Source organism: Oncorhynchus mykiss, chromosome 4, assembly GCF_057628025.1.
Source record: "Oncorhynchus mykiss isolate SJ-2025 chromosome 4, ASM5762802v1, whole genome shotgun sequence".
Lineage (NCBI taxonomy): Eukaryota > Metazoa > Chordata > Actinopteri > Salmoniformes > Salmonidae > Oncorhynchus > Oncorhynchus mykiss.
Window position 1 is genome coordinate 65,993,102 of NC_143025.1, and position 18,509 is coordinate 66,011,610.

Genomic DNA, 18,509 nt, shown 5'->3' on the forward strand with positions numbered 1-18,509 from the left:
GGTGAATGGGTAGTTAGAGGAGACAAGGAACAGCTGGGGGAAAGCGGGGGAGAAAAGGTAACCTAACAACGACCAGCAGAGGGAGACAGGGTGAAGGGAAAGGACAGAGACAAGACACAACATGACAGTACATGACATCATATGTCTAGGAATGTTAGAGGAGATTAGATGCATAGGCTACCGGCATCTGGGTTAACAGCGGCAGGTAGCCTAGTGGTTAATAGCGTTGGGCAAGTAACTGAAAGGTCACTGGTTTGAATCCCTTAGTCGACTAGGTGAAAAATCTGCCTATGTGCATTTGAGCAAGGCACTTAACCCTAAATGCTCCTTTAATTCGCTTTGGATAAGACCGTCTGCTAAATTATTAAAATGTGACTGAATTCATTTTTTGTTGTTGTGCGTTTCTTGATTGTTCTGTGAATCATATAATAGTGCTGTGCATTTGCTAAAAAAATGTGCCTTTTCAACAAATACATCTGCCAATTTCTCTGGACCCATGTGTGGCAGTGCGCAAGGGGAGGGGTTACAGGTACCCTCGCGGGTACTAAGATGGCTGCGCATGATGCAGCATGCCAAACTTGAGCCTGCATGCAACAGAGAGGTATGGTTCTCGGAGGGAGTGAGCAGCAGGTTTGTTGAGAGGAGGTCGAGAAAGTGTGCATTCAGAGCCCAATCTACCGATCAAGTAAATGTTAACATGGGCTAATTGACTGACTCTCAGGGAGTGACATATAACAAAAACTGGGAAAACTGTTGATGCACTACCAAGTTTAGACATTGCACCGGTGTTCTACTGTTTCAACTCTCAACAGCAAGTTGAGACCGCGATTGATTTTTGCTGGAGGGGGATTGCAGAGATCCAGACATCGGTGTCCTCATATGTAGCTACGGCCCTGGCAGCAACTGAGGCCACAGCAAAGGTAAAAGTGATCTACCGTACAAAATCAAATGTTGGAAGATCTTTAGTGGGCGACCCTCTAGCAATGTAATAACTCATGAGTGGGTCGAGGATGTAAAAGGTGTTTGCGTTATATCACAGCTACCCAGTCGGGGGATTTCTTTTGATTTTTTTTATTTGGAAGGGTGACAGGTAGCCTAGTGGTTAGAGTATTGGGCCAGTAACTGAAAGGTTGCTGGATTAAATCCCTGAGGTGACAAGGTAAAAATATTATCGTTCTGCCCATTAACAAGGCTGTTAACCCACTGTTCCCCGGTAGGCCGTCTTTGTGAAATAAGAATTTGTTCTTAACTGGCTTGCCTAGTTAAATAAACAAGAGATAAAATACAGACCTTCTAGTGTTTGTTCTAACCCAGAGAGTAGGTTGGAGGTTAGCTGGCTGTGATCTCAAGACCTTTGAAGATGAGTATAATACACTCAGAAATTTATTTCCTGAAAATGTCAAAGATAAAGCATTATGTAGAGACTTAAAGAAAATGATTAGACCAAGTCTTAACCCATCTTCCCTAGATGTACAGCCCTTCACTGGGTTGATAAGGGAACTTCTCAGGGAAAATCTAAATCACATCATGAGGTGCAGGATCCAGTTGATTGTGAAACCACATTGGTTATGAATCAGACAGACCCAATACTAGTACTGTCATGTTGTCTTGTCTCTGTCCTTTCCCTTCACCCTGTCTCCCTCTGCTGGTCGTGTTAGGTTACCTTTTCTCCCCCGCTTTCCCCCAGCTGTCCCTTGTCTCCTCTAACTACCCATTCACCCCGTTCCCCACCTGTTCCCTTTTTTCCCTCTGATTAGGTCCCTATATCTCTCTCTGTTTCTGCTCCTGTCCTTGTCGGATTCTTGTTTGTTTGTGTCATTCATGCCTGAACCAGACTGTCGTCATGTTTGCTGTAACCTTGTCCTGTCCTGTCGGAATCTGCCGGTCCATCTGAGCCTACCTATGTTTGGTAATTAAAGAAGCTCTGTTTAAGTTGATTCGCTTTTGGGTCCTCATTCACGCACCGTAACAGAAGAATCCGACCAAGAATGGACCCAGCGACTTCGGATCCTCTCCACTCAGCCGTCGAGATCCAGGGAGCGATGCTAGGCAGACACAAGCAGGAATTGTCTGCTGCTCGACATGCCGTTGAGACCCTGGCCACCCAAGTCTCCAACCTCACAGAACAGGTTCACCATCTCCGCCTCGATCCACCGGCCACTTCCAGGGCTTTCGAATCTCCGGAGCCCAGAATCAATAACCCGCCGTGTTACTCTGGGGAGCCCACTGAATGCCGCTCGTTCCTCACCCAGTGTGATATTGTGTTTTCTCTCCAGCCCAACACTTACTCCAGGAGCACTGCTCGTGTCGCCTACGTCATATCTCTCCTTATTGGACGGGCTCGTGAGTGGGGCACGGCAATCTGGGAGGCAAGGGCTGAGTGTACTAACCAGTATCAAGACTTTAAGGAGGAGATGATACGGGTTTTTGATCGATCTGTTTTTGGGGAGGAGGCTTCCAGGGCCCTGTCTTCCCTATGTCAAGGCAATCGATCCATAACAGACTACTCTATTGAGTTTCGCACTCTTGCTGTCTCCAGTGGCTGGAACGAGCCGGCCTTGCTCGCTCGTCTTCTGGAGGGTTTCCGCGCAGAGGTAAAGGATGAGATTCTCTCCCGGGAGGTTCCTTCCAGCGTGGATTCCTTGATTGAACTCGCTATTCGCATTGAGCGACGGGTTGATCTTCGTCACCGAGCTCGTGGAAAGGAGCTCGCGCTCTCCGTCGCCTCCCTCTCCGCATCACTACCATCTTCCTCTGCCGGCTCGGGTGCTGAGCCCATGCAGCTGGGAGGTATCCGCATCTCGACTGAGGAGAGGGAACGGAGAATCACCAACCGCCTCTGTCTCTATTGCGGTTCCGCTGGTCATTTTGTCACTTCATGTCCAGTAAAAGGCCAGAGCTCGTCAGTAAGCGGAGGGCTACTGGTGAGCGCTACTACTCCTGTCTCTCCTTCAAGATCCTGCACTACCTTGTCGGTCCATCTACGCTGGACCGGTTCGTCAGCTTCCTGCAGTGCCTTAATAGACTCTGGGGCGGAGGGCTGTTTTATGGACGAGACCTGGGCTCGGGAACATGACATTCCTCTCAGACAGTTAAAGGAGCCCACGGCCTTGTTCGCCCTGGATGGTAGTCCTCTCCCCAGGATTCAGCGTGAGACGCTACCTTTAACCCTCACTGTTTCTGGTAATCATAGTGAAACCATTTCTTTTTTAATTTTTCGTTCACCTTTTACACCTGTTGTTTTGGGCCATCCCTGGCTAGTTTGTCATAATCCTTCCATTAATTGGTCTAGTAATTCTATCCTCTCCTGGAACGTCTCTTGTCATGTGAAATGTTTAATGTCTGCTATCCCTCCTGTTTCCTCTGTCTCTTCTTCACAGGAGGAGCCTGGTGATTTGACAGGGGTGCCGGAGGAATATCACGATCTGCGCACGGTGTTCAGTCGGTCCAGGGCCACCTCTCTTCCTCCACACCGGTCGTATGATTGTAGTATTGATCTCCTTCCGGGAACCACCCCCCCCCGGGGTAGACTATACTCTCTGTCGGCTCCCGAACGTAAGGCTCTCGAGGATTATTTGTCTGTAGCTCTTGACGCCGGTACCATAGTCCCCTCCTCCTCTCCCGCCGGAGCGGGGTTTTTTTTTGTCAAGAAGAAGGACGGGTCTCTGCGCCCCTGCATAGATTATCGAGGGCTGAATGACATAACAGTGAAGAATCGTTTTCCGCTTCCTCTTATGTCTTCAGCCTTCGAGATCCTGCAGGGAGCCAGGTTTTTCACTAAGTTGGACCTTCGTAACGCTTACCATCTCGTGCGCATCAGGGAGGGGGACGAGTGGAAGACGGCGTTTAACACTCCGTTAGGGCACTTTGAATACCGGGTTCTTCCTTTCGGCCTCGCTAACGCTCCAGCTGTCTTTCAGGCATTAGTCAATGATGTCCTGAGAGACATGCTGAACATCTTTGTTTTCGTTTACCTTGACGATATCCTGATTTTTTCACCGTCACTCCAGATTCATGTTCAGCACGTTCGACGTGTCCTCCAGCGCCTTTTAGAGAATTGTCTTTTTGTGAAGGCTGAGAAGTGCACTTTTCATGCCTCCTCCGTCACATTTCTCGGTTCTGTTATTTCCGCTGAAGGCATTAAGATGGATCCCGCTAAGGTCCAAGCTGTCATTGATTGGCCCGTCCCTAAGTCACGCGTCGAGCTGCAGCGCTTTCTCGGCTTCGCGAACTTCTATCGTCGTTTCATCCGTAATTTCGGTCAGGTGGCAGCTCCTCTCACAGCCCTTACTTCTGTCAAGACGTGCTTTAAGTGGTCCGTTTCCGCCCAGGGAGCTTTTGATCTCCTCAAGAATCGTTTTACATCCGCTCCTATCCTTGTTACACCTGACGTCTCTAGACAGTTCGTTGTCGAGGTTGACGCGTCAGAGGTGGGAGTGGGAGCCATCCTTTCTCAGCGCTCCCTCTCTGACGACAAGGTCCACCCATGCGCGTATTTTTCTCATCGCCTGTCGCCGTCGGAACGTAACTATGATGTGGGTAACCGCGAACTGCTCGCCATCCGGTTAGCCCTAGGCGAATGGCGACAGTGGTTGGAGGGGGCGACCGTTCCTTTTGTCGTTTGGACTGACCATAGGAACCTTGAGTACATCCGTTCTGCCAAACGACTTAATGCGCGTCAGGCGCGTTGGGCGCTGTTTTTCGCTCGTTTCGAGTTCGTGATTTCTTATCGTCCGGGCTCTAAGAACACCAAGCCTGATGCTTTGTCTCGTCTCTTCAGTTCTTCAGTAGCCTCCACTGACCCCGAGGGGATTCTCCCTGAGGGGCGTGTTGTCGGGTTGACTGTCTGGGGAATTGAGAGGCAGGTAAAGCAAGCACTCACTCAAACTCCGTCGCCGCGCGCTTGTCCTAGGAACCTTCTTTTCGTTCCCGTTCCTACTCGTCTGGCCGTTCTTCAGTGGGCTCACTCTGCCAAGTTAGCCGGCCACCCTGGCGTTCGGGGTACGCTTGCTTCCATTCGCCAGCGTTTCTGGTGGCCCACCCGGGAGCATGACACGCGTCGTTTCGTGGCTGCTTGTTCGGTCTGCGCGCAGACTAAGTCCGGTAACTCTCCTCCTGCCGGCCGTCTCAGGCCGCTTCCTATTCCCTCTCGACCGTGGTCTCACATCGCCTTAGATTTTGTCACCGGACTGCCTTCGTCAGCGGGGAAGACTGTTATTCTTACGGTTGTCGATAGGTTCTCTAAGGCGGCTCATTTCATTCCCCTTGCTAAGCTTCCTTCTGCTAAAGAGACGGCACAAATCATCATCGAGAATGTTTTCAGAATTCATGGCCTTCCGTCAGACATCGTTTCGGACAGAGGTCCGCAATTCACGTCTCAATTTTGGAGGGAGTTTTGCCGTTTGATTGGGGCTTCCGTCAGTCTCTCTTCCGGCTTTCACCCCCAGTCTAACGGTCAAGCAGAACGGGCCAATCAGACTATTGGTCGCATCTTACGCAGTCTTTCTTTTCGCAACCCTGCGTCTTGGTCAGAACAGCTCCCCTGGGCAGAATACGCCCACAACTCGCTTCCTTCGTCTGCGACCGGGCTATCTCCTTTTCAGAGTAGCCTCGGGTACCAGCCTCCGTTGTTCTCATCTCAGTTCGCCGAGTCCAGCGTCCCCTCCGCTCAGGCTTTTGTCCAACGTTGCGAGCGCACCTGGAAGAGGGTCAGGTCTGCACTTTGCCGTTATAGGGCGCAGACTGTGAGAGCTGCTAATAAGCGTAGAACTAAGAGCCCTAGATATTGTCGCGGTCAGAGAGTTTGGCTCTCCACTCAGAACCTTCCCCTTAAGACGGCTTCTCGCAAGTTGACCCCGCGGTTCATTGGTCCATTCCGTATCTCTCAGGTCATTAATCCTGTCGCAGTGCGACTTCTTCTTCCGCGATATCTTCGTCGCGTCCACCCGGTCTTCCATGTCTCCTGTGTTAAGCCCGTTCTTCGCGCCCCCGCTCGTCTCCCCCCCCCCCCCCCCATCCTTGTCGAGGGCGCACCTATCTACAGGGTCCGTAAAATCTTGGACATGCGTCCTCGGGGCCGTGGTCATCAGTACCTAGTTGACTGGGAGGGGTACGGTCCTGAGGAGAGGAGTTGGGTTCCCTCTCGGGACGTGCTGGACCGTGCGCTGATTGATGATTTCCTCCGTTGCCGCCAGGTTTCCTCCTCGAGTGCGCCAGGAGGCGCTCGGTGAGTGGGGGGGTACTGTCATGTTGTCTTGTCTCTGTCCTTTCCCTTCACCCTGTCTCCCTCTGCTGGTCGTGTTAGGTTACCTTTTCTCCCCCGCTTTCCCCCAGCTGTCCCTTGTCTCCTCTAACTACCCATTCACCCCGTTCCCCACCTGTTCCCTTTTTTCCCTCTGATTAGGTCCCTATATCTCTCTCTGTTTCTGCTCCTGTCCTTGTCGGATTCTTGTTTGTTTGTGTCATTCATGCCTGAACCAGACTGTCGTCATGTTTGCTGTAACCTTGTCCTGTCCTGTCGGAATCTGCCGGTCCATCTGAGCCTACCTATGTTTGGTAATTAAAGAAGCTCTGTTTAAGTTGATTCGCTTTTGGGTCCTCATTCACGCACCGTAACAAGTACAGCTACTTGAAGCTGTTCAAACTCATCATAAAACACTTGTGGATGACGTGGCTAACCAACCAATTTGTTTCAAATGTTAATGTTCTAGCCACATAGCCAGGTGTTGTAACCAGAATGTGAACCCCAACCTAGCAAGGGGGCAGGAGCCAAACCATGCCAGCTCGGCCGAGGGCCGCGTGTCGATTGTGGAAAACCGACACGGTTTAAGATACAAACTGTTTGATTGATACAGGTTCCACGGGGTTCATGATCACAGAAAGTTTCTTTAAAGAAACCTACACCTTGAAGCTGATAGTGTAGGTCTGCTGTCAGATTGTAGTTGGCTTGTGCTGAGGCAGAAAAGGGTCTAGACATCCCTTATGTAGTCAACCTAGAGTTGGATGTAGTGTAGCCGCACTGCTTCTTGACACACTGCTCACTTAACCCGGAAGCCAGCCGCACCAACGTGTCGGAAGAAACACTATACAACTGGCGACCGTGTCAGCATACATGTGCCTGGCCTGCCACAAGGAGTTGCTAGAGCGCAATGGGACAAGGACATCCCAGGCGGCCAACCCCTCCCCTAAACCGGACAAACCTGGGCCAATTGTACTCCGCATTATGGGTCTCCCGGTCGCGGCCGGCTGCAACATTGAACCCGGGTCTGTAGTGAGGCCTCAAACACTGCAATACAATGCCTTAGACTGCTACCCATTTCGGGAGGCTGAAACAGGGAATTCTGTCATGCCTGCTCCCACACTCCCCCCCCCCCCCCCCCCCCCCCCCGGTATTACGCACTCCTGCCACCATCATTACGCACACCTGCTTCCCTCGTCACGAGCATCAGCGATTTATTGGATTCACCTGGACTCAATCACCTGTTTATTACCTCCCCTATATTTGTCAGTTCCCCAGCTCTGTTCCCCTCTGCTGCATTGATTGCCGTCTGTCTTTGTATATCCGTGTGCTGATGCTGTTCCTGTCTTGATCCATGTCTGCTCCTAATTAAATGTTGACTCCCCGTACCTGCTTCTCGACTCCAGCGTTGGTCCTTATAGAATTCTAGTGGTCAAGGACTCCATGGACCCAGATACCAGGGAGAGAAAAGGGGAGGTTCCAGGACTAGTGGGAATGAATGTAATTCAAAATGATTATATTATCAGCATTCTCAAGCAGCATCATGGTCCAAAGTACTGCCAGATACCAGTGTGAAGCCACATTTAGGCAGGCCTTAGAGGTATGTTGAGCCTAGGACAAACAGGACAACAAGTTTGTAAATCTTCTCTCCCCTGCACACCTTTTAATCCCACTATGAAGTTGGTCTCAGCCACTGGCTGCCAGGTTGGGCTGAGCCCAGGGGCACCAGTACTATTAGAACCTTTGACACTAGAGGAAGGTGACTTACCAGCGGGTATCTTAATCACCAGTGCCTTTATAGCTCAAGAAACAGGCCAGTTAATAATGGCAGTTATAAATGTGGGGGTAGAGAATGTGTATCTGGAACCAGGTATGCATTTAGCTTCCACCCAGTCAGCAGAGGTGGTGTTTAGCAGTTCAGAAACAGAGGTTATGTTTACAGATATTCCTGATGAGAGTAGGTCTACTGTATTCATAGATTATCAGGGAGACCTGCAGTCCGTATTCCTCACCTATAGTCATTGTTATGAGGAAGGGTGGCTCAATAAAGATGTGGATGGATTACAGGAGAATGAATGCTACAACGAGATGAGATGCTTACCCACTCCCAAGAATTGAACAATCCTGGATGCACTGAGTGGCACCTGCTGGTTCCCCACGCTGGAGCTGGTGAGTGGCTTCAACCAGGTGGAGGTGGCAGAGAAAGACAAACACAAAACTGCTTTTTTCCCCGGATGCCTGCGACACGGGACTAGGGGCCCAGGTACACGATAGAGAGGAGCAAAAAATAAAATAACAAACTTAAAAAAACATCAACAATATGACCATACATATTTGTGTGCGTCACATTAAGCTACTGAGCTTGAGCGGGAGGTTTGTTGAGAGGCAGCCTCATGTACAGGCAAATTTTATTTAAAGTGTGCATTCAGAGCCTCAGATCCTATCACGGTTTTAATTTATTCCCAGTATTTATTGACATCTATTCCTGTATCATGGTATGACCCAGTAGCTTATTTGCATCATAGTCTTATATCCTAGTAGCACCCTCAAGTTCAACACTATGTGCCCTGTCTTTGTATCGCTCGTTCTTTTTGTTAACAATTATGAATTATTGTGTAATTCAGAGTTTGAGTAGATTTACCCATGCAGCACGTCAGGTGTAAAAGATTCATCTGGAGTTCATTGTGCTTTATGCAGCTAGCTCTCACAGTCTCACGTTAGAATTAAACGTTCGTCCATGTTTCTCAAATGTAAAATATTTAAGTTGTTGAAAATGTAACATTTCTAAGTGTTTAATGTTAAGGTTAGGCATTAACGCCGAATGGTTAAGGTAAGTGTTAAGGTTTGGGATAGGCTTAAAACAAAAATCTCAAAAACATCTTTCTATCGCTGGCTTTCAACTTGCAACCTTTGGAATCAGAAGCAGATGTGTACACCGATCCACCATCCCCAATGCCCTTGCAAATCCGAAATCTACTTGAAGGTAACAGCGCTCACTGTTGCCCCTAGTGGCCAGTTTCCACATCATCTCCCGACTCTCAAGCAAACTTTCACTGAATAGTACAGACAGTAGATGATTCACTTGTATTTAAAATCTAACAGATGAGGTACTTATACTGGCGTCTTATAAAATTAAACCATAATTGACTTGTAATATACTGTACATTCCTGCAGATATACATACAGCGTGTAGTCTACAGCCTCATTGCACACACATTTGCTATAGTCCATTATCACCATGAAGATTTTATTGCACCTCTTGACCGAAGAAGACTATGCTATATTTACAGCTTACATTTTGGTCTGAGTCAATCAAATCAGTGATACAGTATACACATCATAGTCTAGTTTTGCTGCACAATTTACTTTTTTATATGCTGTACATACAGTATATTGTCAGGAGAAAATATTATGGTATAAAACATCACACCAGACACCTGTTTATAGTTATTTAAATGTTTTCCTCACCTTATAACATAAAATACACTCTAGGCAAAGCTCACATTTTTTGAATTTTATTTACAACCACATAAAATAAATACAAAAATCAAACTGACATATTTACAAATATTGAAAGTCACAAATATTTTCTGGATTTTGTTTTGGTCACTTCGGTCAGTGTGGTTTCAATAACCCAAACAATGTATGATGAATCACATTATATTAAGATGATCACATGATCACAAAAAGCCAATTCGAGGACCATCTCACTGAGGAGCAACAAGACTGCTGAAAATTAGGTTGCGTTGCATTTGATTTCCTTCTAGTGCACACCATGAACAAATACAACATGTTGGCTTGGTTTACCAGAGGACAATAAATCAAGCTCAAAGTTTCAGTCCTGTTACACCTACTGCATCGTATTAACCCATACTTATAGAATCAAGCCAAGCCTAACAATATTTTTTAGACACTGCATTATTTTAGGACGGAACAGTTTCAGTGTCATCCTTTCTCTGCCACTGAGTAGTTGAGTGGTGATCAATGATTTCAGGCAGTACTGCCCCCATCCAGACAGCTGTGCATTGCGATGGCTGGGACTTCTTGGGCTCGTCTTCTTGAGCCAGAGCCACACTTAGAGCATATCAGATAAAATATCTCCACCACATTCAGCAGCAGAGATACACAAGCCACCACCAGCATGAAGATGATGAAGATGGTCTTCTCTGTTGGTCGTGACATGAAGCATTCTACAGTGAACGGACAGGGAGCTCTGCTGCATTCAATTTTGGGGTCCAGAATAAACCCATACAAGTAATACTGACCCACTATAAACGCTATCTCAAGCAGAATCCTGAAGAATATATTGACTGTGTAACTAGCCAGCAATTCACCTTTGATTTTGACATGACCCTTCTCATCAGAATACTTAGGCATTTTCCCCATCTCATTGCCTGCCTGACTCAGCCATTGCCTCAGTTTGTTCTCCTTGTGGATGACGTGCATGACATGTCCCAGGTACACCAACGTTGGGGTGGAGACGAAGATGATCTGAAGGACCCAGAAGCGGATGTGGGAGATGGGGAAGGCATGGTCGTAGCACACGTTCTTACAACCAGGCTGTTTGGTATTGCAAATCATATTGGACTGCTCATCGCCCCACACCTTCTCCGCCCCTGCTCCGAGGACCATGATCCTGAAGATAAACAGGACGGTCATCCAAACCTTTCCAATGACCGTGAAGTGCGACTGCACCTTGTCCAGCAGCGACGACAGGAATCCCCACTCTCCCATTTTTTTGCTCTGGCTAGAAAGACGTAGGAAAAAAACATAAATGTATACGTTTGGGAAAACAAAGCGAAAGGTTCAGTTACACTATTGGCGACATTCTGACAAATGATTGGAAATCTATGATGAGAATGAATGAAAAAAAATACCAGAGAAGATGAACAGAGAGCAGACTGTGTTACGGAGAGAAGAACACCAGCGCTTTATGGGATGGTAAGGCTATTTCTTTGAGTAAAGTAAGCTATAAAACACATGGCCTAAATGGAGAGATTCCACTGTCTGTTATCAAGAGATTAAGTATATCAGTCAAAATCTGATGTTTAATATTTTAGCATCAGACATTATAATTCAGTTTTTCAATAGGAAAATATATAACTTTTTTTATTTTATATATGTGCAGTACATTACAGTCAGACCCAACATTATTGGTATCCTTGATAAATGCACACTCTATAAAATAAATAATACAAATGCTAAGCTACAGTATATTGTAATATTATTTTATACTAATAGAATTGCTCAGAGATTTTGTTAAACAAGTTAAAAAATCTAATGTTAAAAAATCGAATAAAAGATACTGGTCAAAATGACTGGCAACCCTGTTTTCAATAGCTTTCAATACCTCACCTTGCGAGGATGATGGCACTAAACATGTCCTGGTACTTGGTAAAGGGCCCAAGGACCAGTGGGAGGCAAAATAGCCCCATAACATCAAAGATCCACCACCAACATATTTGATGTTATGGGGCTATTTCACTTCCACTGGTCCTGGGGCCATTGTTAATAAGGTCATACGCATCATGAACTTTACCCAGTACCAGGACATTTTAGACCTGGTTGCCTCTGCAAGGAGGCTAAAAGGGACAAAAAGTGCATCTTCCAGCAAGACAATAACCCCAAGCAAACATCAAAATCCACAAAGAAATGGTTCCTTGACAACAAAATCATCTCAGCCTCCGGACTTGAACCCCGTTGAAAACCTGTGGTTTGAATTGAAGAGGGGATCCCAAAAGCACAGACGAAGGATATCAAGGATCTGGATTCTGTATGGAGGAATGGTCTAAGATACCTCCCAATGTGATCTCTAATCTAAATCTCTAAACTACTGTATATCTCTTTCTCTGAGCAATTGTCATAGAATAAAATCATTTCTATATTTGTTTGAGAATTACAATATAGCTCAGTATTTCATACTCCCTTTTCTTGCTCATCTTTATCAAGGGTGCCAATAATGATGGGCCCGACTGTACATTCTGTTTTGAGTATCATTTTTTTTTTTTACAAATTATTTCGATTTATTTGTATGATATGCCCAAAGTATGTAAGTGTAAAATGTCCCAAATACCACAAAATCATTATTTCAATAAAAACTCAAACTTTTGTTTCTAGGTTAATTAAAGATATGTTTAAGCCTAGGTTATCCCTCTTACAATGGTTCAAGCGTATCCAGAAATCATTTTGCTTTTGGTGATATTAGATTAGCATTCTTATGTGTTTTCATGTAAAGGGAAAACAACAAAATAGTTCATCAAATATGTCTTACCTTTATACAGACACCTTCTGGGCAGAACACAATATCCACCAGTTGTAAGTGGCAAATGTTCAAACGCTATGTACTGCTACTAGTTTACCTTGAACTTCAGTTCTGTCGAATTACACAATTGTCTTGTCGTGCGAGCTGACACGTTGTGCTTGGAAATGATACATCTTCTGTTTAGAATTATGTGTTCCTGGGAATGATTGTACAAGTTAATAATTGGCAAAACAATGATAAGGTACATTTTAATGTTGAGTCATTTTGTATTTCCAAATGAGCCAGTAATAACCATGAAATTGCATTGTAATCTAAGCCATAGCCTTTGCTAATGATTCTCATTGACAATGTGGGTGGTCCAGGTCTAGGTAGGCAAAGGGTAATATAAGTTCATGAAATCTTAAATCAATATTTTGGGGGAGGAGGGGGGGTTTCTTTGGATAGTTTTCAGAGTATACCGTATGAAATTGTATTTGTGTTGTTGACAATGCTCTCTCAGAATATGTGCCATGATTGACATTAATAGAGTTCTGGCAAAAATAAGGATACTTATTTTATTATACTATAGCTATAAGCCCCTTTATTGTGAGGGTTGGAGGATGTGCCATTCTTCATTTTCAAGTTGTGCCTATAGCAATATTTTCATATGCAGTCTTGCACTCCTAGAACATTTATCTGGATTGGTATTTTGGCAAAGTTCTGGTATAATAACAAGCCACTTTATTTTGAGGGTTGGGAGACATACAGATGTAGGATCTTAATTTGAGCCAGTTTACTACAGCAGGAAAATAATCCTGCAGCAACAGGAAATGTGAATTATTAGGTGGATTATAATTAATGGATTTTTTGTAGGGGTTGATAAACCTTAAATACACTACAGCAAGAAAATAGTGATCAAATTAAATCTTGTTCTTCAGTGATGTTCATTTAAAAGCAATATTTCCATAAATGCTGTCCTAAGAGACTCAACTATTCATGTGTATTATTGTAACATGTTTCAGTGATTGTTTGATGAGTTTTCAGTCTCTAAGGTTCATGCAACCACCATTAATACAAACATTTAAAACATTATTTTTTTTACAATATATTTTATTTATTCCTTCAAAAAAAATAAACACTGCATATCTAGATTGTATTGTAGTTGTTAACATTCATCAGGCAATATACAAATAATTTCAAGACCCCAGGTGGTAGGGATTTTGGCAATGAGGCCCTTTATCAACTTCTCCATGCTAGCAGATACCCATAGACTTCCAGTCATTGTGCTAACGCTAGTTAGCATGGGCTCACTAAACCTCTAACTTCCTTCATACTGGACATGGAGACATAGAAATAGTATCCACGAATTCATCTGTCTGGGGAAATAGATTTACAAAATCCCAAAGCTTCCTACAACAGAAAATGTTACATAGAACATACCATTGGGATATAATAACTGAATTGCACTTCTATTCAAGGTGTATTGGCATTGAACAGTAAACATTCACAATTGAACAGTAAACATTCAACATCAATACATAAAATACACTAACTACTAGTGCACTGTGTTTAAATCAATAAACATAAGAAAGCAAAACAGGTAGTGTATTCATTCAGATTTTCAACAATACAAAAGATCAAGATACAATCATGGCTAATTAACTTTCAAGTGTCTTAGTGGTCACCTAGCAACCTTTTCTCTTGTGTGGCTCCATCCAGACTACCCCCTAAACTCTGCCCACTCTCAAACCCCAGGTTCATCTTGTTCTGTCTCAGTGGGTCCATCTCAGTATCCACGCGACCAGACCACCCAGAGGAGTGGAGGGTGGCGGGGTTCGCTGCTGACGTAGTGTGATGAGTGCGCCCCTTGGAGCCGCCACATCTCACTCTTGTGTAAAGCAGATAGAACACCTCAATCACATTCAGAGCCAGAGACACACAGGCCACCACCAGCATGAAGATGATGAAGATGGTCTTCTCTGTGGGACGAGACATGTAGCATTCTACAGTATAGGGACAGGGAGATTTGGAGCAAGGGAACATGGGAACCATGACAAACCCATACAGGTAGTACTGGCCAACAATAAAAGCGATCTCTAGAATGATCTTAAAGAATAGCTGGGTCATGTAACTGCCCAACAAATCTCCCCTAATTCTGACCTTCCCTGCTTCATCTGTGTATTTGGGCTTCTTCAACGTGCCATTATCTTCTTGGCTGTGCAGTATGACTCTCAGCTTGTTCTCCTGGCTGATGACATGCATGGCATGGCCCAGGTACAGAAGAGTTGGAGTGGAGATGAAGATGATCTGCATGACCCAGAAACGGATGTGTGATATGGGGAAGATCCAGTCGTAGCAGACATTTTCACAACCAGGTTGTTGCGTATTGCATATGAAACCAGATTGTTCATCGCCCCACACGCTCTCCGCTCCAGCACCCAGAACCATGATTCTGAACAGGAACAGGACACTCATCCATATCTTTCCAATGACCGTTGAGTGGGACTGCACCTTGTCCAGTAACGTGGAAAGAAAACCCCAGTCTCCCATGTTTGCTGATGTTCAATGGCTTTCTGAAGAGGAGAAGAAAATAACCAGTTAATTAATTTGACAGGAGAAGGCCCATCTTATTAATGAGTCAGGTTGTCAATGTTTTCCACTTCTCTTGTTATCCTTAATCATTAATTTGATTTTTGGGGCATGCACACAATGGCATCAAGACCAAGTTCCTAAAACTGATATCCCTCTATCATTAAGACAATACAATATATATATATATATATATATATATATATATATATATATATATATATATATATATATATATATATATATATATTTATATATATATATATATATATATATATATATATATTTATATATATATATATATTTATATATTACAACATTGTATGTAATAACCCTTCTGTATTGAAAGATAACCCTCATTCAAAAACAAACTTAAAATGTAAGCAGTTAGTCACATAATGAAAAGCAACAAAAACACACATGACAGGCTAGATCATAGTTCATGTCTAGTATGTATTGATTATGAGGAAAAGTTGATGTATGCCTTATTTACTATTAATAATATGTTCAGATTTTATGATATTGCATGGTAATCAGTACACCCCAAACACCTTACGTACTGAACAGTCTACCACTATCATAACTTAAATAAAAATGAATTAGATCCAAAAGAATTACAGAACAAACTACTACTTGTTTTTCTTAAAAATGACTCAAAGGATAGGAAAATGTGAAGTGAAAAAAGTTGCCACCCTACCTGGTCCTGACTCTATGGAGAATATACCTCTTAGACCAACTGATCACTAACATGAGTTGAACCTTGAGTTTTGGAGGATGGTGGTAAGGATTGCGTCAGGTTCCCTGTCACGTTGTCATAATCATCTAATTCAATTTTAAAAGTTAACCTGTAAAGGACTAACAGGAAGAGCCATATATGATGACTGACAGAAAGATACACACCCACAACAATAAGAAGCATGCACTCAACAGACTTAACAGGAACACATCTAAAGAAATAATATTGTATTGTAATGAATTGATAACACAGAGCCCGGAGTTGTTCCTAAAATAGGCATCATGGTGTCCGAAACATTCAAACCAAACACAATACGAGCCAGAATAATTTCCTTATAAAATAATAATTTATTAAATCAAGATTACAGTGTTATGTGAATGACATCTACATATACATGCAATGTCACAACCAATAATACAAATCCCAAAGAAATATTTAGAAAATTAAGAAATGCATCTAATATAAAGAAACATATTTATATTAGACAATATATTCCCCGTGGTACAAGCTCAAACATGAATCCTTTATCACATAAAAACACGATGAATATGTTACTTAATGTTTAGGATAAATATATATGGCTGTAGACTGGCATGCGAATCATTGAGTCAACATTACAAGCAGGTTTTGTGAAAAAGAATGTGTACAAAAGCTGACACCTTAGATGTGGACTTCCCCCATGTTAGCAGTGTTTTCCTCAGAAGCCACACTTTTCGTCACCCCACTGCCCAGCTTCCTCCCCTGCAGCTCCAACTCCAGATTGACCCAGTTCTGGATCATCTGGTCTTTGTTCTCAAAGGCCTTCCTCTCCAGGACAGGGGTGACCGGGGTCACCGTGTAGTCCTGCCGCCTGTCCAGACACTCTTTGACCGATTTGACAAACAGGTAAAAGAGCTCAATGAGGTTGAGGAGTAGAGACACACAGGCTACCACCAGCATAAACCAGATGAAGACGGTTTTCTCTGTGGGTCTGGACAGGAAGCAGTCCACCTTGTGAGGGCAGGGGAAGCGAGCACAGATAAAGCGGGCCTGGAGGGTGAAGCCATACAGGTAGTACTGTCCCACGATGAACCCCACTTCTAGAAGGATCTTCACCAGTACGTGCAGTACGTAACTGCGTAACAGACGGCCACGCAGGTTAATCTTTCCATTGTCGTTGCTGTACTTGGGGACTTTGTAGCCCTTCTTCAGGAAGTTATTGGCCTGCTCATCCTGTGCTTGCTTCTTCATCTTCTCCCGGACTTTCTTCTCTACGTGGATGATGTGGAGGACATGGCCCAGGTACACCAGGGTTGGGGTGGAAACGGAGATGATCTGAAGTACCCAGAAACGGACGTGTGAGATGGGGAAGGCGTGGTCATAACAGACGTTCTCACATCCCGGCTGGTCTGTGTTACAGACGAAGTCTGACTGCTCGTCCCCCCACACCTTCTCTGCCCCGGACCCAAGGACCAGGATCCTGAAGACAAACAGGACCGTTAGCCAGATCTTCCCTATGACCGTGGAGTGGGACTGCACTTTGTCCAGCAGCCGGCCCAGCAAGTCCCATTCACCCATTTCGATCAGTTAGACAGTTTGCTGTGGAAAAACATATAATTGATTTATCACATGGTGGATTACTGTTATGACTACAACTGTCAAATGTTTTAAGCAATGTTTTAGAGAATGAATAGATCTCATAACAGCATGAAGTAAACTGTACTAATTAAAATGTATCAATGATTTGTCAATCAAGGTCCTTCTTTATCGGTTAATTTGAACCATTGAGTACATTGATAAGTGAAGGCCCATGAGGCCCAGATATCAGGAGCCATTACAATAACAGACCTTTGCAATCTGGTGGGAACCAAGGACCTGACCTTGTTAAACCCCCAAACATTGATTGCTTTATTCAGGAGGCACAAGACGTTACAATTATTTCCTGCCTTTCCATTACAGTTTCCTGTGCCACAATTTAATTCAGGGTCATTTACTGAACGCATACTCAAAATTGAATCTTTGCCGATCAACATTTTCTGAGGAAAAACCTCTCACTGCAGATGGTTTTTCATCAAAAATGTACACGTAGTCTAAGTATTGTTAAACAGGTATGTTCACATGTTATAAATACTATAATTATAGGCTATGTCATTACTTTTTAGTCATGGTCAGCAAATCTCATCAACCCTTACAAAATATGTAATATGTAAATTTCAATTGATTAACCTCACTGTCTATGCATTATGACTGTCTAGTATAGTATTACCAATCAGAGGCAATGCACTTAACTATTTTAAGAGACCTTTGCATTTTCGTAATAAAAGAAGAGACCATTACATCTCACTTTCTAATGTCATGAATGCGATTTGCACAAACCTGGTATTTGATTGTGTAATAATCGTAAGTCAATTGCTTGCTTTTTCAACTTACCAACGGACAAGACTTGCAGAAAGTTTGGAGCTCTCAGTCTCTCAGGTGGGTGATGTCAGAGTGAAGCCGAGAATCCTCTCAACCTTCCCCTCTTATGGAGGCACCATCCAAACCACAACAAAGACTACATATCCCACCTCTTAGTCATGACACCATTCAATGACCTGTGGTAGTGTTGTTGCCCAAGGTGAAACCATAAAATGATCGTTTAGGTTCATATGATATCTACTGTATGGCTATACCAAACATAGAGGCAGGGTATGCCAATATCCGAGAAATTAAGCTTTAAAAGAAAA

General features: G+C 44.1%; 3 protein-coding genes across 3 annotated transcripts; all 3 read right to left on the reverse strand.

Annotated features, from left to right (window-relative positions):
* Positions 1-9,737: 9,737 nt before the first annotated feature.
* On the reverse strand, positions 9,738-12,711 carry LOC110522204 (gap junction Cx32.2 protein-like). The gene is made up of 2 exons (XM_021600402.3): positions 12,510-12,711; positions 9,738-10,985 (listed from the first exon to the last, which is right to left on the reverse strand). Exon 2 carries the CDS (start codon positions 10,970-10,972, stop codon positions 10,229-10,231), a length of 744 nt encoding a protein of 247 aa, XP_021456077.3. The 5' UTR covers positions 10,973-10,985; positions 12,510-12,711; the 3' UTR covers positions 9,738-10,228.
* An 860-nt stretch (positions 12,712-13,571) lies between these two features.
* Positions 13,572-15,917, reverse strand: gja13.1 (gap junction protein alpha 13.1). Its single transcript, XM_021600400.3, has 2 exons — positions 15,766-15,917; positions 13,572-15,052 (listed from the first exon to the last, which is right to left on the reverse strand). The coding sequence occupies exon 2, from the start codon at positions 15,027-15,029 to the stop codon at positions 14,154-14,156; it is 876 nt and encodes a 291-aa protein (XP_021456075.1). The 5' UTR covers positions 15,030-15,052; positions 15,766-15,917; the 3' UTR covers positions 13,572-14,153.
* A 220-nt stretch (positions 15,918-16,137) lies between these two features.
* gja11 (gap junction protein, alpha 11) lies at positions 16,138-18,282 on the reverse strand. The gene is made up of 2 exons (XM_021600399.3): positions 18,214-18,282; positions 16,138-17,382 (listed from the first exon to the last, which is right to left on the reverse strand). The coding sequence occupies exon 2, from the start codon at positions 17,359-17,361 to the stop codon at positions 16,465-16,467; it is 897 nt and encodes a 298-aa protein (XP_021456074.1). The 5' UTR covers positions 17,362-17,382; positions 18,214-18,282; the 3' UTR covers positions 16,138-16,464.
* Positions 18,283-18,509: the final 227 nt, after the last annotated feature.

Bases quoted from the DNA above. Each gene is read 5' to 3' on its own strand.
- LOC110522204 (XM_021600402.3), bottom strand. From the start codon at position 10,972: ATGGGAGAGTGGGGATTCCTGTCGTCGCTGCTGGACAAGGTGCAGTCG.
- gja13.1 (XM_021600400.3), bottom strand. From the start codon at position 15,029: ATGGGAGACTGGGGTTTTCTTTCCACGTTACTGGACAAGGTGCAGTCC.
- gja11 (XM_021600399.3), bottom strand. From the start codon at position 17,361: ATGGGTGAATGGGACTTGCTGGGCCGGCTGCTGGACAAAGTGCAGTCC.